This window comes from Podarcis bocagei (genome assembly GCF_964188305.1).
Source record: "Podarcis bocagei genome assembly, chromosome: 1".
Taxonomy (NCBI): Eukaryota; Metazoa; Chordata; class Lepidosauria; order Squamata; family Lacertidae; genus Podarcis; species Podarcis bocagei.
The window spans coordinates 45,782,535-45,801,121 of NC_138125.1; the positions used below are offsets into that span (position 1 = coordinate 45,782,535).

The following is an 18,587-nucleotide window of genomic DNA, read 5'->3' on the forward strand; positions in this document are numbered from 1 at the left end:
GGACTCTCAAGAGTTTCCTCCAGCACCGTAATTCAAAAGCACCAATTCTTTGGTGATCAGCCTTCTTTATGGTCCAGCTTTCACTTCCATATAGCGTATATTCAACACAAAAAACAGCAACGATTTGTTGTTGACAAAAGACAGCTGGACATATAAAGGGCTCCATTACCTTCAGTAGCTTAGAGCCTCATCAAATCTAAATCCGGCCCTGGAAAGGACTCTTGCCCAGATTGAGAAATGGTTCCTCACCCAAGGTCACACCATATGCTTCATGGCTGATGGCAACCTGAGTCTCCCAGGTCCTAGTCTGACATGTTAACCCCCACACCACATGGGCTCTCAACTCTGGCAGTCTTTATACTTCTCTGTTGGTACCACATTGGTCCACTAGCCTCTTTTACCATCCTAGGTCAGGATGATTATGAGCCCAGCTGTAATGGCCTCTAGTCCCCTCCTCTGATTAGCAGCTTCAGTGGAACCCATGTCACATTCACAGGGCTCCCAGTCAGTGCTTGCTTGCTGCAGGTTCTTTTGGTGGTGGGGAAGCTTGGCCAAAACACCTCAATACTCCCTTCTCTCTGTGAGACTATCTTCTCACTCTCATTGTTGCCACCTGCTGTTCCTCATCACTGTTACACCTGCTTGGCCTTTTCAGATGAGGAAGCAGGCAGTAGCTGCTACATTTCCTCCTCAGCATCAATACTGTTATTTGTTTGTCATAGTGAGAGGCATGGTTGCCATGGTGAAGAGTAGGTCCCGGTCCAGGCGGTCCCCTTGTCAGTGGGGTGTCCCCACCCTTAGTGGGTGCCTTACTATGCCAGCCATTGACAATGGCCCTTAGCCCATTCTCATCTCAAGCCTTGAAGCCATTGACAGGCAAACTCGCTCTCTGTTCATGCAGAGACAACATGGAGGCATCCATAAGGGACATAATAAGATAAACTATTTCACTTTGACTTGTCTGCTGAGACATTCCTGGGTGTTACATACAAAGGATTTTGGCTAATATTCTAGAGAGCACATTTTTTTCAAGCAAGGGATGTGTCCTAGGCTCACCCTTGTCATGTTTCTGCATTAATCAAGTAGGGCCAACTGGGACACTCTAACAGCCCAGAATGCTCTTGGTCAGGTGGCACCACAGGACCCATCCAATACCCCAAACGTTTCTTTTTTTTAAAAATCTTTTTATTGATTTTCTATGCCAAACAACAACCCAAAAAAAGTAAAAATACACAAAACACACCAATGAAAAAAAAAGAAAAAGATCAGCCAAAACAGAAAATATAAACAAACCAGAAGACAAACATCGGTTAACACAAATAATAGTTGACTTCCCTCCATCTCGGTTTTGGGTTATGTAAAGTAATAATTCCAATACCCCAAATGTTTCTAATATACTTCCTTCTCTCTGTCTGAGTCACATATCACTGAGACTGATCAACAGAGTGGACCGCTGTGCTTCCAGACTACTGATCTAGCCTTCTCATCTATGGCCTGCATTCTCTTGGGCCCGAACACTTAACAACACCCAGCACTTCCTTGTGGCTCTGCATTGCAGTGGTTGGCAAGGTCACATCTGCCTTTAAGGGAAGTTTGTTCACCATTACTCATCATCTGCCCGCTAATCAGAAGTTTCTAAGGTTTCCAAGGGAAGTGTCCAGCAGTGTTAGGGAAATGGGAATGGGATGAGAAAGGGAGAAGCAGAAGCTTTGGCGGGGCCCGATGGGCAATGTGATCTCTGTCATGTGGGAATAAATCCAGAATTCTTACTAATTTTTTATTCATGTGAAGTTCACTGGCTTTTCTTCCATTGCAGAAACAACTGTTTCCAGTTTCCATGGTGTCTGTCAGAATTATAAAAGCCAATATCATCCCCTCAGGAATTTCATGTAAGTTTTGTGCATCCTTCATTGCCCCACTGGGCTCAACTCTGCAGCAAGATTATTGGATAAAATAGCAATCTAGGAATAAGGAATCTTGGATTTGATTAAATAACAAAAGATCTGAAAGAGCACAGGTGGCGCTGTGGGTTAAACCACAGAGCCTAGGACTTGCCGATCAGAAGGTCGGCGGTTCAAATCCCTGTGACGGGGTGAGCTCCCGTTGTTTGGTCCCAGCTCCTGCCAACCTAGCAGTTCGAAAGCACGTCAAAGTGCAAGTAGATAAATAGGAACCGCTCCAGCGGGAAGGTAAACGGCGTTTCCGTGCACTGCTCTGGTTCACCAGAAGTGACTTAGTCATGCTGGCCACATGACCCGGAAGCTGTCTGCGGACAAACGCCAGCTCCCTCGGCCCATAGAGCAAGATGAGCGCCGCAACCCCAGAGTCGGTCACGACTGGACCTAATGGTCAGGGGTCCCTTTACCTTTTTAAGAGAATTGGTATCCAGTTCTTAAACATTACTGAACATGTCCCCAGTGTTTTAGGTGGAACAGAATTCACATCCATGCATACATTCAATCTTGTAAGAGCCTCTTTCCCATGGTATGATCCTGCACCCCTACAAACTTTCATAGGCACTGCCAGTGGGACTCTCTTCCCAAGAAATAGTCTGTCACCCCTAAATGCTGGATTCCTGTCACCACTGGAGGTAAGGGAATTTTTCACACACTCAGCTCACTTTTCTTAATTATCATGATTCAGTTTATCCCCTTAAGTAATTTTGGTATGCTTAATTGAAAATTTGCAATCAAAATAAATAGGACATACTTTTTCAAGGGTTATTCAGGATGGTATCATGAATGAGAAATATATAGTTCTGTTTCAGAAATGTAACATTTCCCGTTCCCTGAAATGCACCCTGCCGTTCTATGCCCCACACTCAATATATTTTCTGCTGCTGATGGCACAGTGCCCCCCCCATTGTTGCACTTGCTCAGAACTGGTGATGGTTCAGTCAAAAGGATCCAGTTTTTTGGTCTTCTTCATCAGTTTGCACAGGTGTAGCCTGTGCATTTTGCACAATGCTGCAGGTGTGAGAAAGAGGCCTCCTAACACTAGACATTGCTTTCAGCTGCAACAATTTGAACAGCGATATTATGTAAGGCAAAGGCAAAGGACCCCTGGCGGCTATGGGGTGCGGCGCTCATCTTACTTTCAGGTTGAGGGAGCCGGTGTTTGTCCACAGACAGCTTTCCGGGTCATGTGGCCAGCATGACTAAACCGCTTCTGGTGCAAGGTAACACTGTGACGGAAACCAGAGTGCACGGAAACACCATTTACCTTCCTGCTGCAGCAATACCTATTTATCTACTTGCACTGGTGTGCTTTTGAACTGTTAGGTTGGCAGGAGCTGAGACAGAGCAATGGGAGCTCACCGCGTCATGCAGATTCAAACCGCCAACCTTCTGATTGGCAAGCCCAAGAGGCTCAGTGGTTTAGACCACAGCGCCACCCGCATTATGTACCAATATCGGTAAGAGTAGTACTAGGTGTTATAACTGCAAGAATATTGGTTTATGTTCTAAAAGGTCACATAAGGTCATCTAGTTGGTGCCAGAAGCTTCACCACCACCACCAAATTTCTCTGTTCCTTATATCACAGATATATTCCAGCTCAGACCTCCACTGCAAAAATATATTCAGAAATAGATGCCCCTCCCACAGTTTGTCCCATACAAAGTGACGTGGCATCCCCATATTTGCCCCTAAGGCTTAAGACACAGTTGAATATACAATCACAACTGTTAAAAAGCTTTTCCCATTCCTCGCTGCAGTGTTTCCATCTAATTGCTACGTGACCTTGCATCTGCCGACAGCATCGCCTGAGAAATTTAGAACCCAAACTATGAAGAACTCTGATAAACCAGTCTGGAATGAGACATTCTATTTTAGAATCCAAACTGAGATCAAGGTAAGGTAAGCTATTCAACATGCCACCACTTGTTTGGAAAACCTGCTGGGCAGATAAAGACATAAAACATTATTGCAATAAGATAAAATAAATGGCTTTTCCAAACAAGTCTGATTTAGGAACGTTCAGGAAAAATGAAATTGTTGCCTCTAATGCAGGGGTGCTTGTGTGACAAAAATGCCTGTGTGCAGGTAGTTTTGTGCTTAGCTTGTGCTTAGGGCCAAGCAAGGTACCGTAAATCACATTTCACATGCAGGGCTTAAAAGTACTATTATCATCGGCTGAGGGCAGGCCTGATAATTGCTGGGATCCGAGCAGGAATGGTGGTCAAGTGGTGCCCATGTGCTCTACGTTACAGAGGACTATTTTGAAGGGGTCCTTTCTTTTAAGGAAGAAAAAGATAAAGGACACTAAGAAAAGGGAGCATTAGGGGCCTTGAAGTTGCAAACACCTGGGGAGCAGACTAAGTAGCCACACAGCTCACCTGCTCTCAAGTCTTTCACACTAGGGTAGCATGTACTGTTTTTTAAATTTAAATTATAGTAATTATATATAAATTTGCAACTATACATATGAATCGCCACATGCAAAAATTATGGAAGTCAGTGTCCTCTTTTGCCTTTTTTTTTTGGTGGTATTATTATTATTTATTGAATTTATATACCACCCTATACCTGGAGGTCTCAGGGTGGTTCACAGAATAAAATCAAAATATAAAACCACAAAGTAAATAATCAAAACAACAACAACAACCCAATACCCCCCACAAATCAACCAAAGGCCTGGTTAAAAAGGAACATTTTTGCCTGACGTCTAAAGGAAAGGTATAATGAAGGTGCCGGGCAAATTTTCCTGGGGAGAGCATTCCACAGATGGGGAGCCACGGCAGAGAAGGCCCTTTCTTGTGTTGCCACCCTCTGGACCTCTTGAGGAAAAGGCACATGAAGATGATCTCAGGGTCTTGGTAGGTTTATATGGAAAGAGGCTGTTCTTGAGGTATTGCGGTCCTGAGCCATTTAAGGCTTTATAGGTCAAAACCAGCACTTTGAATTGGCCCCAGAAACTAATCAGTAGCCAGTGCGATCGGACCAAGATCAGTGTAATATGCTCAAACTGTCTTGCTCCAGTGAGCAGCCTGGCCGCTGAATTCTGCACTAGCTGAAGTTTCCGAACCATCTTCAGAGGCAGCCCTACGTATAATGCATTGCAGTAATCTAACCTTGAGGTTACCAGAGCGTAGACAGCAGTAGTTAGGCTTTCCCTTCCAGATAGACGCATAGCTGGGCCACCAGCCGAAGCTGATAGAAGGCACTCCGGGTCACTGAGGCCACCTGAGCCTCAAGCGACAGCAAAGGATCCAGGAATACCCCCAAGCTACAAGCCTTCTCCTTCAGAGGAAGTGTAACCACATCAAGAGCAGGCAACCTCCCACTCATCTGGTCTAGGGAACTAACAATGTCTCAGTCTTATCTCTATTGAGTACATTTTGGACAATGCATAAGTGGCCACCCTAAATGGAGGAAGGGGGGATTAAACCCCCCAGGGAGTATTAGCTTTCCTGAAACAAAACTAAATCCGCCCTCCCTAGTCATTAGACACTTTGGTCTCAAGTGTCATAAGAATGCCCCCAGCTGGTATGTGCAAGTCATAATACATACCAACTTGTATTGAATCTACCAACAGAGCAGTTTACTTCAAACCTCATTTAATGGGAAGGTGGAGATTAGTTTTGTCATCATCAAAGATGCTAAATTCATAGCACTCTCCCACCAGCTAATCATGCTGGTCCCATAATTACTTTCAATTCATATGGAAGCTTTCCCACTAAAGCTAACCTCCAGGCTTGCCTATACCTGTAATCCAACCCTTTAAATCCTCCCAGAATCTGGTAACAGTTAGGTGTGGCAGCCTTTTGTACACATTCAGAGATTCTGCAGTGGATACGCTTCTTCTGTCTCTCAGAAGATCTGTTGCTCAGTGGTGGAGCATCTCCCTTTCATGCTCAGTGACCCAGGTTGAGTCTCCAGCACCGGCCCGTAGAACAAGGAAAGACTCCCTGGCTGGAACCCTGCTGAGCCGCTGCCAGTCAGTGTAGCTGGCGCAGGGATAGATGGCCCAGTGTTCTGATTCAATATAAGGTGGCTTCCTGTGTTCCTGTGAATCAGTAGATCTCCCCCTTTTTCTCTCCATGCAGCAGGATCCATCTTGGTTTGTGTGTGTGGAGCAGTTCTCCAACATATTCACCAGCCACTTTGCCTGCAGCAAAAGAATAGCTATGTCAGGTGATTCTGTGTTTGGCATTGCATGGACAGGTGGAGTCCCCAGATCCCGAGCGGTCCCCCCGTCATGTGGAATAACGACTCAAGACAACGTGCTATGGGATTAAATTGGTCACAACTTTATTAAATTCAAATGTGGGTAGACCTTGGCTCAGGCATTGGGCGTTCTCCCTCCCCAGTCCCCAGCCGGGGACCTAGGGAGCATCAGGGTTATCCAGTGTTTGTGTGGGGGATGGGCCGGCTCCGGAGAACATATGTTCAAGCAGAGATAGCCGCCCCCATTACGCCGCCGCCGCAGGGGAGAGCAATGACGACCTTTCGGCGTACGGTCAAAGCCTCCCTTTAGAAACCCCTTTAACGGGGAACCCTGGTATCGCCGCTGCTGCAAAGAGGAAGATGGACAAAAGGATTCCGCCCAAGGCCTGATACCGCCAAAGTTGTGACATTTTGCTACAGGAAAGGCGAAACCTGCCAATGCAGGGAAATTCCTTTCCGGCCCTTTGACAGCGACCTTAACGTAGCAGCGCCCGCATACCTGTGAAGAAAAGTTAACCTGCAAAACCTATGAAGAAAAGTTAACCTGCAAAATAATGCATTAATTGAGGGTGGGTAGGGTGGGAGAAGCTCTGGAGCCAAGTGAGGATTCCCAGGTAAGATCCTCCCTCTATTGTGTGGGCAGGTAATCCCTCCCCTACTGGCCTGATCTCCTTGGCAACGCTTCGCCCAGGTGGGATTGGACAGCTGACTGGGGTAGGCGGAGACCTCCAGGTATCCCACCTGAGGGAAGGCGAAGCCAAGCCTAAGCTGATGGAGCCGCTCCAGATCCAGGGGCTGCGAGCGTCCACGCAAAGGTCACCCCCCGTTTTATGCGGGGAGCGGTCATTCTGCAGAGTCAAGGCTTGTTATATGCTTATGGTACGTTGCGTTTTAGAGTGTCAGAATGGTACTGCTGCAGAAAATGAGACAAGGGGTAGAGTTTATACCTTTTAGTTGGAAGTGGATGGTTTGTGTTTGTGTGTTTGTGTGTGTGATATGCAATACAGGGGGGAAATGCTCATGTTAGAGATATTGTTTTACCTTTGATGTTTAGCTTAGACCATGCATGCACATACCTTTCTAAAGCCAATATTGGTATTCCAGCAGTCCAAATTCAGTTTGGTGTATAGTGCAACTTCTGCTGCATGGGGCTTCCTTTTAAAAAGGGCTAGGAAACTTCAGTTGCTGCTGCTGGTTTTGACTGCAGCCAGTTTTGTAGATTACAGTGGTACCTCGGGTTACAGACCCTTCAGGTTACAGACACTTCAGGTCATAGACTCCGCTAACCCAGAAATAGTACCTCAGGTTAAGAACTTTGCTTCAGGATGAGAACAGAAATTGTGCTCCAGCGGCGCGGCAGCAGCTGGAGGCCCCATTAGCTAAAGTGGTGCTTCAGGTTAAGAACAGTTTCAGGTTAAGAAAGGACCTCCGGAACGAATTAAGTTATTAACCCGAGGTATCATTGTAATGCTGTTCCAGTAGCTCCCTCTCTGTGTCCAAGACCAAATCAAAGCCCTGATTACTTATGCTTTTTGAAGTCTTATATGGTTTGGGGCCAGGAATTCACCACCTCCTGTGATGCTACCTGATCTCTCAGGCCTTTGATGCAGGCAGGCTCTTCTCAGGCTTCCACAACCAGCAGAGTCTGATTGGTGAGCATATGAAATAGCTCATTGACCTGGTGCTTTCCAGGTATTTTTGACCCCAACTCCTTTCAGCCCCAGCAAGCACAGCCATATAATGTTCAAGCTGATGGGAGTTGTAGTCCAAAACATTTGGAGAGTACCAGGTTTGGCTTTCCTGCCGAGACTGTGCAGCTCTCTAGCATGGGGAATGAATTTTCTGACTTCCCTAATGGCGTTTAGATTTCCAATGAAAACTGGTGTTCTGTATATCTTTGGCATTAATGACGATTGAATTTCTCCCTCCTTTTTAATGCTGGTTCTGTTCTTATTGTTATATCTACACTTGTATTTCTTACCGAATTCAGATTATTATTATTTTAATTTTTGTTTTTTAAACAACATACTAGCTGCCTTAGTGGTCCCTAAATATGTAAATATATGACATACATAAGTACTTTCAGATGTTGCTTGATGTATGGATGTTGGGGGGCAGGGTCGCCATGTGTGATTTGGGATGGAAGGGTGCATCCAGTTTAGTTCTCTAACTTTGGAAAAATGATAATCTTAAATTCAGTTTACCACATTTTGCAGCAATTTGCAAACTTTCTTTTAAAAAAATGCTCATAAAATTCACCGGCATTTTAGTGCCAATTTCTTCCATTAAACACAGCTATATATGCTGCTTTTACTAATGTACATATTTTTTGCATGCAATTTCCTCTAATATAATGCATTCTTGTCAGTTATCTTCACCAGATATTCATTTTCATGCACACTTCCCCCTAATATATGCATTTTTGCAAACATTGGTTGGTTGGCAAACTGTATGGTAAAATTCAGATGAGTGCAAATTTCAAAGGATAGTTGTGTTTGGGTTTGAATATTGTTTCGAAAGGTGCTAATTTGGTAGATTCTGTTTTAAAGGACACCTGAACTGAATTTCTACTCTATCCCTATACAATTCTAACCTTCCTTCTCTTCTGTTCCTAGAATATATTACAGCTGGAGGTCTGTAGTGGCAATCTAACCGACAAAGATGATGTACTTTTTGTTATCTTTTTTGATTTGGAAAAAGTCCAGCCTGGCACAACAGCTCTTGAGCTATTTTCCTTAAAACCAGAGGTGAGGACATTTCTTAATGTATTGTCTACACATTTACAAAACTAACTAACTAACTAACTAACTAACTAACTAACTAACTAACTAACTAACATGCAGAGAACTGAAAACCATGGAATAGCTAGCAGGCAGAGCAGACAGGTGAGGATGTCTTGGGTGTCCCATTGCCCACTCCCAGGTCTTGGCTGACTGCTTGAGAATTACTTCCTTAGAGAATTACTTAACTGGGTTTTGTCCAAGTAAAAATGGAAGTGAATTTGGAGGTTCTTTCTCAGGCAGTTGCAGAAATGTTGAGGGAACCCAAAAGACTTTAGGTAACACTAGCAATAATAAATAATATGATGTGGATGTTCTTTTCCCTTGCTTCAGAACAGCTGTGCAGAGCTACTAATTTCACTAGGGAGTGACACCTCATCCCTTTCATCTGCCCTGTTTCCCCAGTCTAAATTCTTCCCCCACCTCCAATGCCTGGGTTCCAGGTGTGCTTAGTTAGATTTTGCCAGATTGAAGGGTTTGGGAGTGCAGTGGCAAGTGTCAATTATGTCCTTAATGACTGAAATTACTGCACTGAGTAGATAAATGAGCATTAGTAATTGGTTTTTGTGTTATCAGAAAGAAGATTGTCCTCATGCTTATGAATCTCTGGAAGTGGAATTCAAGTTGGCAGAAACGTAAGTGGTTTGTTAGATGCAAGAAAAGGATTCTAAAAATAGTATATTTTTGGAAATTCCTACTTTTCTTTTGTCATCTAGTGTGTTTCTGCTAATCTCGTGGTTTTACTATGTCTCCACCACTATTCCTTCTTTCTGTTTTGTCTACATTTGAATCTTAATATTCTGGTTTTGTTTATGCTGCCATATTTGGGTAGTAGTTCTATATTATATTGAGAATAATGAACTACCTTTCTTTCTTTATCATTCATGACAATACATCAAAAATAGGAAAGGTACATCCTTGCATTTTTGTGTAATTGGTCACATACTGTATAGTGTCAAGATACCACCTCTGATGAACCAATATTCTCCTTTGCTATAGCAGCATCTTTAACCAATATGGCCTTTTCAGTACTCCACCTGATTTGTGGAATGCCTCTCCCCATTGCTCTTTTTATGTATTGCATTAAATCAACTACTTTGAATTTGCCCCATAAAAAAATAGAATGCAAGTTACTAAATAAATAGCAATTCTCCCCAACTTCTCCATATTATAGTACAAGAGCACTTTGTGATTTGCCTGACTATTTCATTACTGGTTTGTAGGGTAGGATTCCAGCAGCTATGTGGTCAGACTTCCATGTACAGTGGTACCTCAGTTTTCGAATGTCTCCGTTGACGAACATTTCGGTTTTTGAATGCCATAAACCCAGAAGTAAATGCTTTGGTTTTCAAACACGCCTTTGAAGTTGAACATGCCACACAGCTTCTGCTGAGTGCAAGATCCTGAGGCCTAGCTATTGGCTATTGAGTTTTTGGTTTTCAGATTGTGTTTGAAAACGGAGGTACCGCTGTATTAAGTACCTTGAAAACTATTGCTCTTTGTCAGTCATTTCCAAAATGTTACTTTATTAAATATCAACGACTTTACCAGGCTCAGATTTAATCACCCTTTCCCCTCCTCTCTACCTTCCAGTTCAGGACCTCTCGAGCAACTGATTTCCAATGGTGTTTTAGTGGTAAGATTTCTTTGTATTGAAAGTTATCTTGATTCATAATTATTTATTCTATCTTGTTGGAGATGCTAACTCTTTAGGAAAGATGACACTCTTGGTAATATCTAATTCTTTCAGGATTATGCAAGCAATTGAGAGTACATCTTTCCATAATAGTAAACTGATCTCTGATTTTAAAATATTTATATGGCTTTTATTGTGTGGTTTTATGTACAACTGTTGTAAACTGCTCTGATACTTTTTATAAGTATTTTTAGCAGTATATAAATATTTTTATTAAAGGGATGGGTGGATGAATAAATGAAGTCATATTCAGGGTAGACACACTGAAGGCTCCTCCAGGTGACCTTTTTACTGAGCATTCATTGCGATTTCCTTGCACAAGGCTTACATAAAGATTAGACTATGCCTGGTCATTATTGAGCTCTTGTTTTGATTTGTTTATGTGGAGATTAAATGATAAAGAGCATTTGTCCTTATTTGCTGCATAGTGTTCATATGTCAAGAGGGATGCGGGTGGCACTGCGGGTTAAACCATAGAGCCTAGGACTTGCTGATCAGAAGGTCGGTGGTTCGAATCCCCGCAATGGGGTGAGCTCCCATTGCTCGGTCCCTGCTCCTGCCAACCTAGCAGTTCGAAAGCATGTCAAAGTGCAAGTAGATAAATAGGTACCGCTCCGGTGGGAAGGTAAACGGCGTTTCCGTGCGCTGCTCTGGTTCGCCAGAAGTGGCTCAGTCATGCTGGCCACATGACCCAGAAGCTGTCTGCAGACAAATGCTGGCTCCCTCGGCCAATAAAGCGAGATGAGCACCGCAACCCCAGAGTGGGCCACGACTGGACCTAATGGTCAGGGGTCCCTTTACCTTTACCCTTACGTTCATATGTCTCCCTGTTAATCATTTCCCCCCTGTCACTTTCCTAACCACAAAAAGCATTTTCTTTTTAAATAAAAAAGTGGATTTGTCATGCTAGGGCAATAGAGTGCTTCAGCATACATTTCCAGCGTGTGTTGGAACCCCTCCTGGAAAATACTGAAAGTCTAGGGGGGACAAGCAGTGGACATAAATTACTTGTCCATTGATTTCAGTGGATCTTTTCTGAATATGACAAACACTGAATATCACCTTTTGGGATTCTATGAAGTGCTAGCAAATAGAGAGAGAGAGAAATTAGAGAATGGCAAGAATGGTGCAATTAAAAGCATTACTTAAACAAATTGCTTGGATGAAATAAACAGATGGCTTTGATTGTAGAAATACTTTGTATTTTCCTCCAAGCATTCAGGCATCAACATTATTACTCTGTGCCCTTGTTTTCATAGGCTCGTGAACTTTCCATCTTGGAAGTAAAGGTGAAGAAAGAAGAGAATGAGAAGCTTTTGAAAGGTTGGCCTCTCTCTCTTAGGCACGTAGCCAGCTAGTGTTTTACCACTAATATATGTTATTAAATATATATTGTTTACTAGGGCTGCAACATTTAATTGACTGTATTATTTTTTTACTGATGTTGAGATTGTAATTTTAAGTGATGTAAGCTGTAAGTTTATTTAGAAGATAAATACGGCAGAAGGCAGATGCTATCTTAGAAGAGTAGTAGCTATAAATATTCAACTACTTTAAAGTATTTCTAAGTACTTATATTAAAAAAATAATAAACCTGCTGCCTAATTGGCGACTGTCTAATGACTGTTGCCTTTTAGTCAGTTAAATAGCTTATTAATCTGGAGGGAATTCCTCTTCTAAGACTGCAGCTGTGACTCATTAAATTTGCCATATGCATGCTTTTCTCTTCAAAATTATTGTTTTAGTTTTATGCAAACTCATGTAATTGATGAAATCTAAATTTATGAATTGGCTGAGATCTCTTTAACTAAGTTTAGGGTACCAACTTGCTTCTCTCGAAGTTGAGGGCTCCAGCTCCCATCAGCACCAGCCATCATGGGCAAAGGTCAGGGATGATCAGTGCAGTCCAGCAATCCCTGAATTAACTGACAGGCCTACTATTTCTATCTACTTTACATAATTTTCACGAGAGAAATAGCAAAAAAACACACAAAAACCACCCCTAACTAGGTCAAGCTTAGAGATGCAATGAATTGTCTCCTCAATATCCTCCTCTATCTGCAAATTTTGATGTTGAATGCTTGCCTCATATGTTCTGAAGGTTCAGATGTCTGCATAAAAGGTGGAGCTAAAATATGGGTTTCTAAACTCATGTTTCTTGAGGGGGAGGATTTGTAAGAGAGAACTGACAAGAGGTGAATGCTTAGTAAGCAATTATTTCCAGAGGGGTAGCCATATTAGTATCTTACAAAAGAAAAAAGAGAGAGAAAAGAAACAAAGAGTATTATGATACCCTAAAAACCAACAAATGCATTATGGCATCATAAATTGTATATAATACAATAGGATGATAAATGTATCAAGATTTTCACTTCTCCAAATTTTGCAGTGTGGTTCTCTACCCATTTAATATGTAAAGAAATGTATATGTGGGGGTGTAGTGTGAATAAAAATGCATATATTCCTGGGAATAACATACAAAATGCATTTTATTAGGGAAAATTGCTCTTCAGAAATGAGTATATTAGGCAAAATTGCACAAAACCACATATATATTAGGAGAAATTTGCACTACTTCATAGCTGATTTGAAATGCTAACAAATCTGAAGTGCCAAAGTTGTGAGGTAAAAGTGAGATTTTAAATTTAATATTCAGATCATGAGTGGTGACTGTTACATTTTTGGTGGATTTTGAATATTTGCTTGAATTTTAACCCAGGTCAATTTAATTTTCTTAATAGGCAAAGTATGAAGTTTAGCAGACCAAAATAAAATAAAATAAAGATAACCCGTTATTTGTGGATGTTACTCAGATTGAGTATGTATAGTTTATGTATAATGTATCTGGAATATAGCAAGGCTTTTGACGTAGCCTCACTAAGTTTAGATGAAAGTTTCATACAAATATGCAGTTAGCTGCTCTCACACATGCAAAGGAACAATAAAATATACATAGAGAGAGAGAGAGAGCACTGCAGATCAGGATTGTATAGAACTATGCTAAAGAGAGTTTAACTGGTTAATTAAAAACTGTCTGTGAACAAAAATGTGTAACTTATGATTAAAGTATTAATTTTTTTAGCCAAGAAAAATGTTGTGCTTACCATGCGAGAGTCTTATGAAGGGACACAGAAGACGTCCGAAGATGTAGATTCCTTCTGCTTTCATTGCATAAAGAGCTGGGGGCCAGTGCTGAAAGCCAACATTCAGGTAAAAGCCACTGTCTTTTATCCTGTACCCACAGGTAGTATTAGAAAAGTAAAAGGAGTGCTCAGCAATTACAGGAGCATATGCCTGAGGCTAAAGAATCCTGAAATGTTGTACAGTGGTACCTCTGGTTATGAACTTAATCCATTCCAGAGGTCTGTTTGTAACCGGAAACCGCTCGTAACATGAGGCACGCTTTCGCTAACGGCACCCCACCCCTCGCTGCTGCCACGTCACCCGTATGCGACTTCCGCTCGCATCCCAGGGCAAAGTTCGCAACAAGGGGCATCTACTTCCGGGTTAGCGGAGCTCATAACCCGAAGGATTTGTAAGGAGGGTGGTATGTAACGAGGTTCTACTGTACTGAAAATAAATATTTCTGCCAGCACAAGAATTTCTACTCGTGCAATGGAACATTTCCTCCCTCTCCTCCCCGCTATGTGCCCCCTAAATCTGTTTTGGGCGTTCCCCCAACCCTCTGGAGCAGATTTTAGGTGTGTGTGTCATGCATGGGGGATAGGAGATGGGGGGGGGGGAGTTCCATTGCCCTAGCAATTATTCTTGTGCTGGTGGTACAGTTGGATACTATCCATAGTTCCTGAAAATCCAAAAGGTATTGATGTTGAGATCTCCAGTTATTCTACTTGTTGCATGTCTAACTAGCAAACCTGTCCTAATTAGCACAGTAGCCAAAGAATGATGAAGTGCTCTGCCTTGATCTAGTAATTCAACCCATTATGAAAGTCAAATAGGATAGTTAAATCAAATAAATACATTTGTAATAGAATCATAGAATAGAATCATAGAGTTGGAAGAGACCACAAGGGCCATCGAGTCCAACCCCCTGCCAAGCAGGAAACACCATCAGAGCACTCCTGACATATGGTTGTCAAGCCTCTGCTTAAAGACCTCCAAAGAAGGAGACTCCATCACACTCCTTGGCAGCAAATTCCAGTGTCGAACAGCTCTTACTGTCAGGAAGTTCTTCCTAATGTTTAGGTGGAATCTTCTTTCTTGTAGTTTGGATCCATTGCTCCGTGTCCGCTTCTCTGGAGCAGCAGAAAACAACCTTTCTCCCTCCTCTATATATTTGAACATGGCTATCATATCACCCCTTAACCTCCTCTTCTCCAGGCTAAACATGCCCAAATATAGTTTGTGCTATATTGAAAAGCACTTCATCATGATCCAGTAATGGTCTTACTTTTGACTTTGTCAAAACCATTGTTGAGGATATTTTAGTGAACAATAAGAGTACAGTATGAAGGGGAATCCGGGACAATGCCTCTGGTTCAAAGAGATGGCTGCTCAGCTCTCTTTAGGCTGGATGCTAACCCTAAGGTGGTCCTTGTATTAACACATAGCTTCCCTTCACTCATTCTAAGGCCCATTTTATGGCTGGGAGGCAGGTTAAACATGACATGAAATCAGTGTATGCTTCTTATCTGAGATCTTCATTTTTCAATGTAGTTTCTACATCTGGTACCTTTGGGTAAAAACTATACAGTATGTTTTCTTTTCTTCCCCAGAGTATTTCATGTGAGGAGAAGAACGATTCAGGCCACGCTTTAATTCTGCCTTTGAAATTGCTTCCAGTGGGACAACAAGTCAAAGTAACTCTACCTTTGCTAGAGGCAAGTGTTGCTTCTGTTTAATAAGAGCTCTTCGAAACAACCTTTCTATTCCTTTTTTAATGTGTTTCCATATCACTTTCCAAACTGTAAGAAGACATCTTCATTTTTTAAAAAACTGTGATATGTTGCAGTAGGGTGACACTCTCATTTAGACAAGGGCAGGGCAAATGTCAGAGTGGTTGTATCTACTTTTGCTCATTTAGAATTAAACAATAAGCTACCTTTGAGCACATGCTGAGCCTAGGAGTTTGTTTTTGTTATGTACTGAAGTTCTCACCCTGGGCCAGCAGGGGGATACTGTAGATAGTTATGCAAATATGGGATTGAAAGTGACGTTCAGTGATTGGATAGTTTTAGAAAGTTGTTACAGTAACGTTGTACTGGAGCTTTATATAAGCAGGCTGGCTGAACCCTTCAGTTCAGTTCTGCTCTGGCCTGTGAATAAACAAGAGCTGTTTGAAGAATCACTGTGTCGTCTGATATGTTCACCCACAACTTAACAGTTTTCAGTACCAGAAGTGGGTGGAACGAGGGGTGGCTTAGCTGAACGCTTTCCACCCCTGTTTTCTGGCAGGTAGCAGCATGCCTATCTTCCTCTAGATCAGGGTTCAGTAACGTTTTTCAGCCATGGGCCAGTCCACCACCCCTCAGACCATGTAGTGGGCCGGACTATATTTTGGGGAAAAAATGAATGAATTCCTATGCCTCACAAATAACCTAGAAATGCATTTTAAATAAAAGCACACATTCTACTCATATAAAAACACCAGGCAGGCCCCACAAATAACCCAGAGATGCATTTTAATTAAAAGGACACATTCTACTCATGTAAAAAGACGCTGATTTCCGGACCGTCCGCGGGCCGGATTGAGAAGGCGATTGGGCCGCATCTGGCCTCCAGGCCTTAGGTTGCCTACCCCTGCTCTAGCTAGAGAGAAGCATAATGGAAGCTTTATTCTGGCTTCTAGATGTGACTGATGAGAAGAATTACTCCTAGTAGGAAGAAGGGACTAAGGAGACTCAACTTCCTGAATGGCAGGCAGAGCAGTGTACAGTGGTGCCCCGCAAGACAAATGCCTTGCAAGACGAAAAACTCGCTAGACGAAAGAGTTTTCCGGTTTTGCGTTGCTTCGCTAGACGAATTTCCCTATGGGCTTGCTTCGCAAGACGAAAACGTCTTGCGCTTTTTTCTTAAAGCCGCTTGAAGAGGCGCAGTTGCGACGGACTGTGCTTCGCAAGACGAAAAACATCGCAAGACGAAAAGACTCGCGGAACGAATTCTTTTCGTCTTGCGAGGCACCACTGTATTTTGGCCTGCTCTTTTCTATGCATCAGTCTGATGACAGTATTGAGACAGAAGAGTTAAGTTACAAAAATGAAGTAAGAAACAAAAAAGATTCCACATTCCAGTGTTTTGACTCTTTGAAGACAGCCCTAGCATGTGAGTTTATTGGCTTCACATTCCTGCCAAAACAATCTCAAGAAAGACCAGCAATGCAGAAAATCATTTTCTGTGGTTGGTATCGGACTTCAAGAATAGGAAAAAAGGGCTGCTTCATAAGTTTGCATTCCCCACCGCCCCACAAGGAAGTTGCTGCCATGTAGTTTCAAGAAAACACAGAATCCAGAGCAAAGAAGAATCTGTCCATTTAAGTTTCTCATTTTTCTAATCTTAAATTCAGTTCTCCACATTCCCGCAGCATGAAAATTGATCAGCTACGTAGTGCAATTTTCTCTTTTAAGATACACAATTTTGTATATCATTTTGACCTATGCACACTTTTTTGAAAGCACATCTCTTTACTATAATGCACATTTCTATGCTACATTTGCAAATGTGTGCATGATTTTCCCCTGAAAGATACATTATTTTGTACTGGTTCTTGTATTGGTCTGGGAAGTGTAAACTAGGTAGTTTCTCATTAAAATGCAAACGAACTTTGATTTCTCTCCCATCTTTAATTGTTTTTTATAATTGCTTTCATAAACAGACATAGGGCAATCACAGCTCCTTAGCACAGATAGCTGCAGTGATTCATTTGTGATCTGTTATCATGCACGATCAGGGCTTTTCCATTTTATTTGTCAGGTTGTGTTCTTTTCATACATATATTGTTTCATTTCAGGGTGGAGCTTTGGAGTTGTACCTCAAGGTAATTGACTGGTAAGATACTTGCTTTTTCTCCAAAGTGCTCTGGCCTGGCTACCTTGAGGACATGAGGAAGGGACGGGAGACAGTTTGCTTCTTTAATAAGCAGGCGTCTCTACAATTGTAGAACTGCTGTGGTTCAGCTAATGTCATGTCAGGTCATGCCATGGCATTTCTTAATTGCACTGCATCATTTGAGTGTGATGTGCATTTGCATCTTCCCAGTTGCTCCTTGTATTAAAGCCGATTCCTTGCATTTGCATGCTGAATATCTCTCCCATCTTGCCACAAAACGATATTTGCTCAGGAGCACCAATATTTCTGATTTTTATTTTAAAAACTAAACAGAAGTAAAGCTCTTAAAAGAAATAGAAAGCACTACTTCTTTGTTGTTGCCATTTTTAAAATGGAGTATGTCCCACGGGAGTCCTTGTAAGGAATCTTCCCTCTGCCCCCCCCTCACTCTGCTAATGCTGCCCCTGCTTCCTTGAGGGTGGCTGGTCTGCTTCCCAAGAAGTCCTCCTCTGTGTAATGATGTATGTGGTTGTATTTTAGTTTACATTATGGTGGTGTTTGGGTGTATTTGCGCAAGAAGATAAAAATAAACAAAGCCCCACTTTTGTACCTCACAGTTAATTGCTTTATTATAAAGTTCATAAGACTTGCTTCCACCCACACTATATGTAGCTTTCTTAGCTGAAGCAGGGAGAAGTGCAGACCTGTGTCTGTACAAGTACACAATGGTTGTCAATACATCTGGTTTAGTACAGACATAAAGATTGAAAAACTTACAATGAGTGCACATGGGGCTGAGTGAGTGAGTGAGTGGGATCACATCTGCGGGCCTCATTTCTGTGTAACTTATAGAGCACAGTTGGATTTTATATTTTATATTTTTTTAAAATGGGGCATCAACCATTATATACTCCCTTCTTCCCAGACAGCAGCCCTAC

General features: G+C 42.2%; 2 protein-coding genes across 2 annotated transcripts in view; one reads left to right on the forward strand and one right to left on the reverse strand.

Moving 5' to 3' along the window:
- SPTBN5 (spectrin beta, non-erythrocytic 5) overlaps nt 1-18,587 on the reverse strand; it is a 397,537-nt gene that overhangs the window by 257,547 nt on the left and 121,403 nt on the right. The window lies entirely within an intron of this gene.
- LOC308596036 (cytosolic phospholipase A2 beta-like) overlaps nt 1-18,587 on the forward strand; it is a 43,347-nt gene that overhangs the window by 11,177 nt on the left and 13,583 nt on the right. The window contains exons 2-10 of the mRNA XM_081210820.1: nt 1,817-1,889; nt 3,717-3,853; nt 8,784-8,915; nt 9,525-9,583; nt 10,542-10,584; nt 11,904-11,967; nt 13,727-13,854; nt 15,381-15,485; nt 17,612-17,649. Of these exons, the coding sequence (XP_081066946.1) occupies nt 1,817-1,889; nt 3,717-3,853; nt 8,784-8,915; nt 9,525-9,583; nt 10,542-10,584; nt 11,904-11,967; nt 13,727-13,854; nt 15,381-15,485; nt 17,612-17,649 (779 nt within the window). The remainder of the gene's footprint in view (nt 1-1,816; nt 1,890-3,716; nt 3,854-8,783; nt 8,916-9,524; nt 9,584-10,541; nt 10,585-11,903; nt 11,968-13,726; nt 13,855-15,380; nt 15,486-17,611; nt 17,650-18,587) is intronic.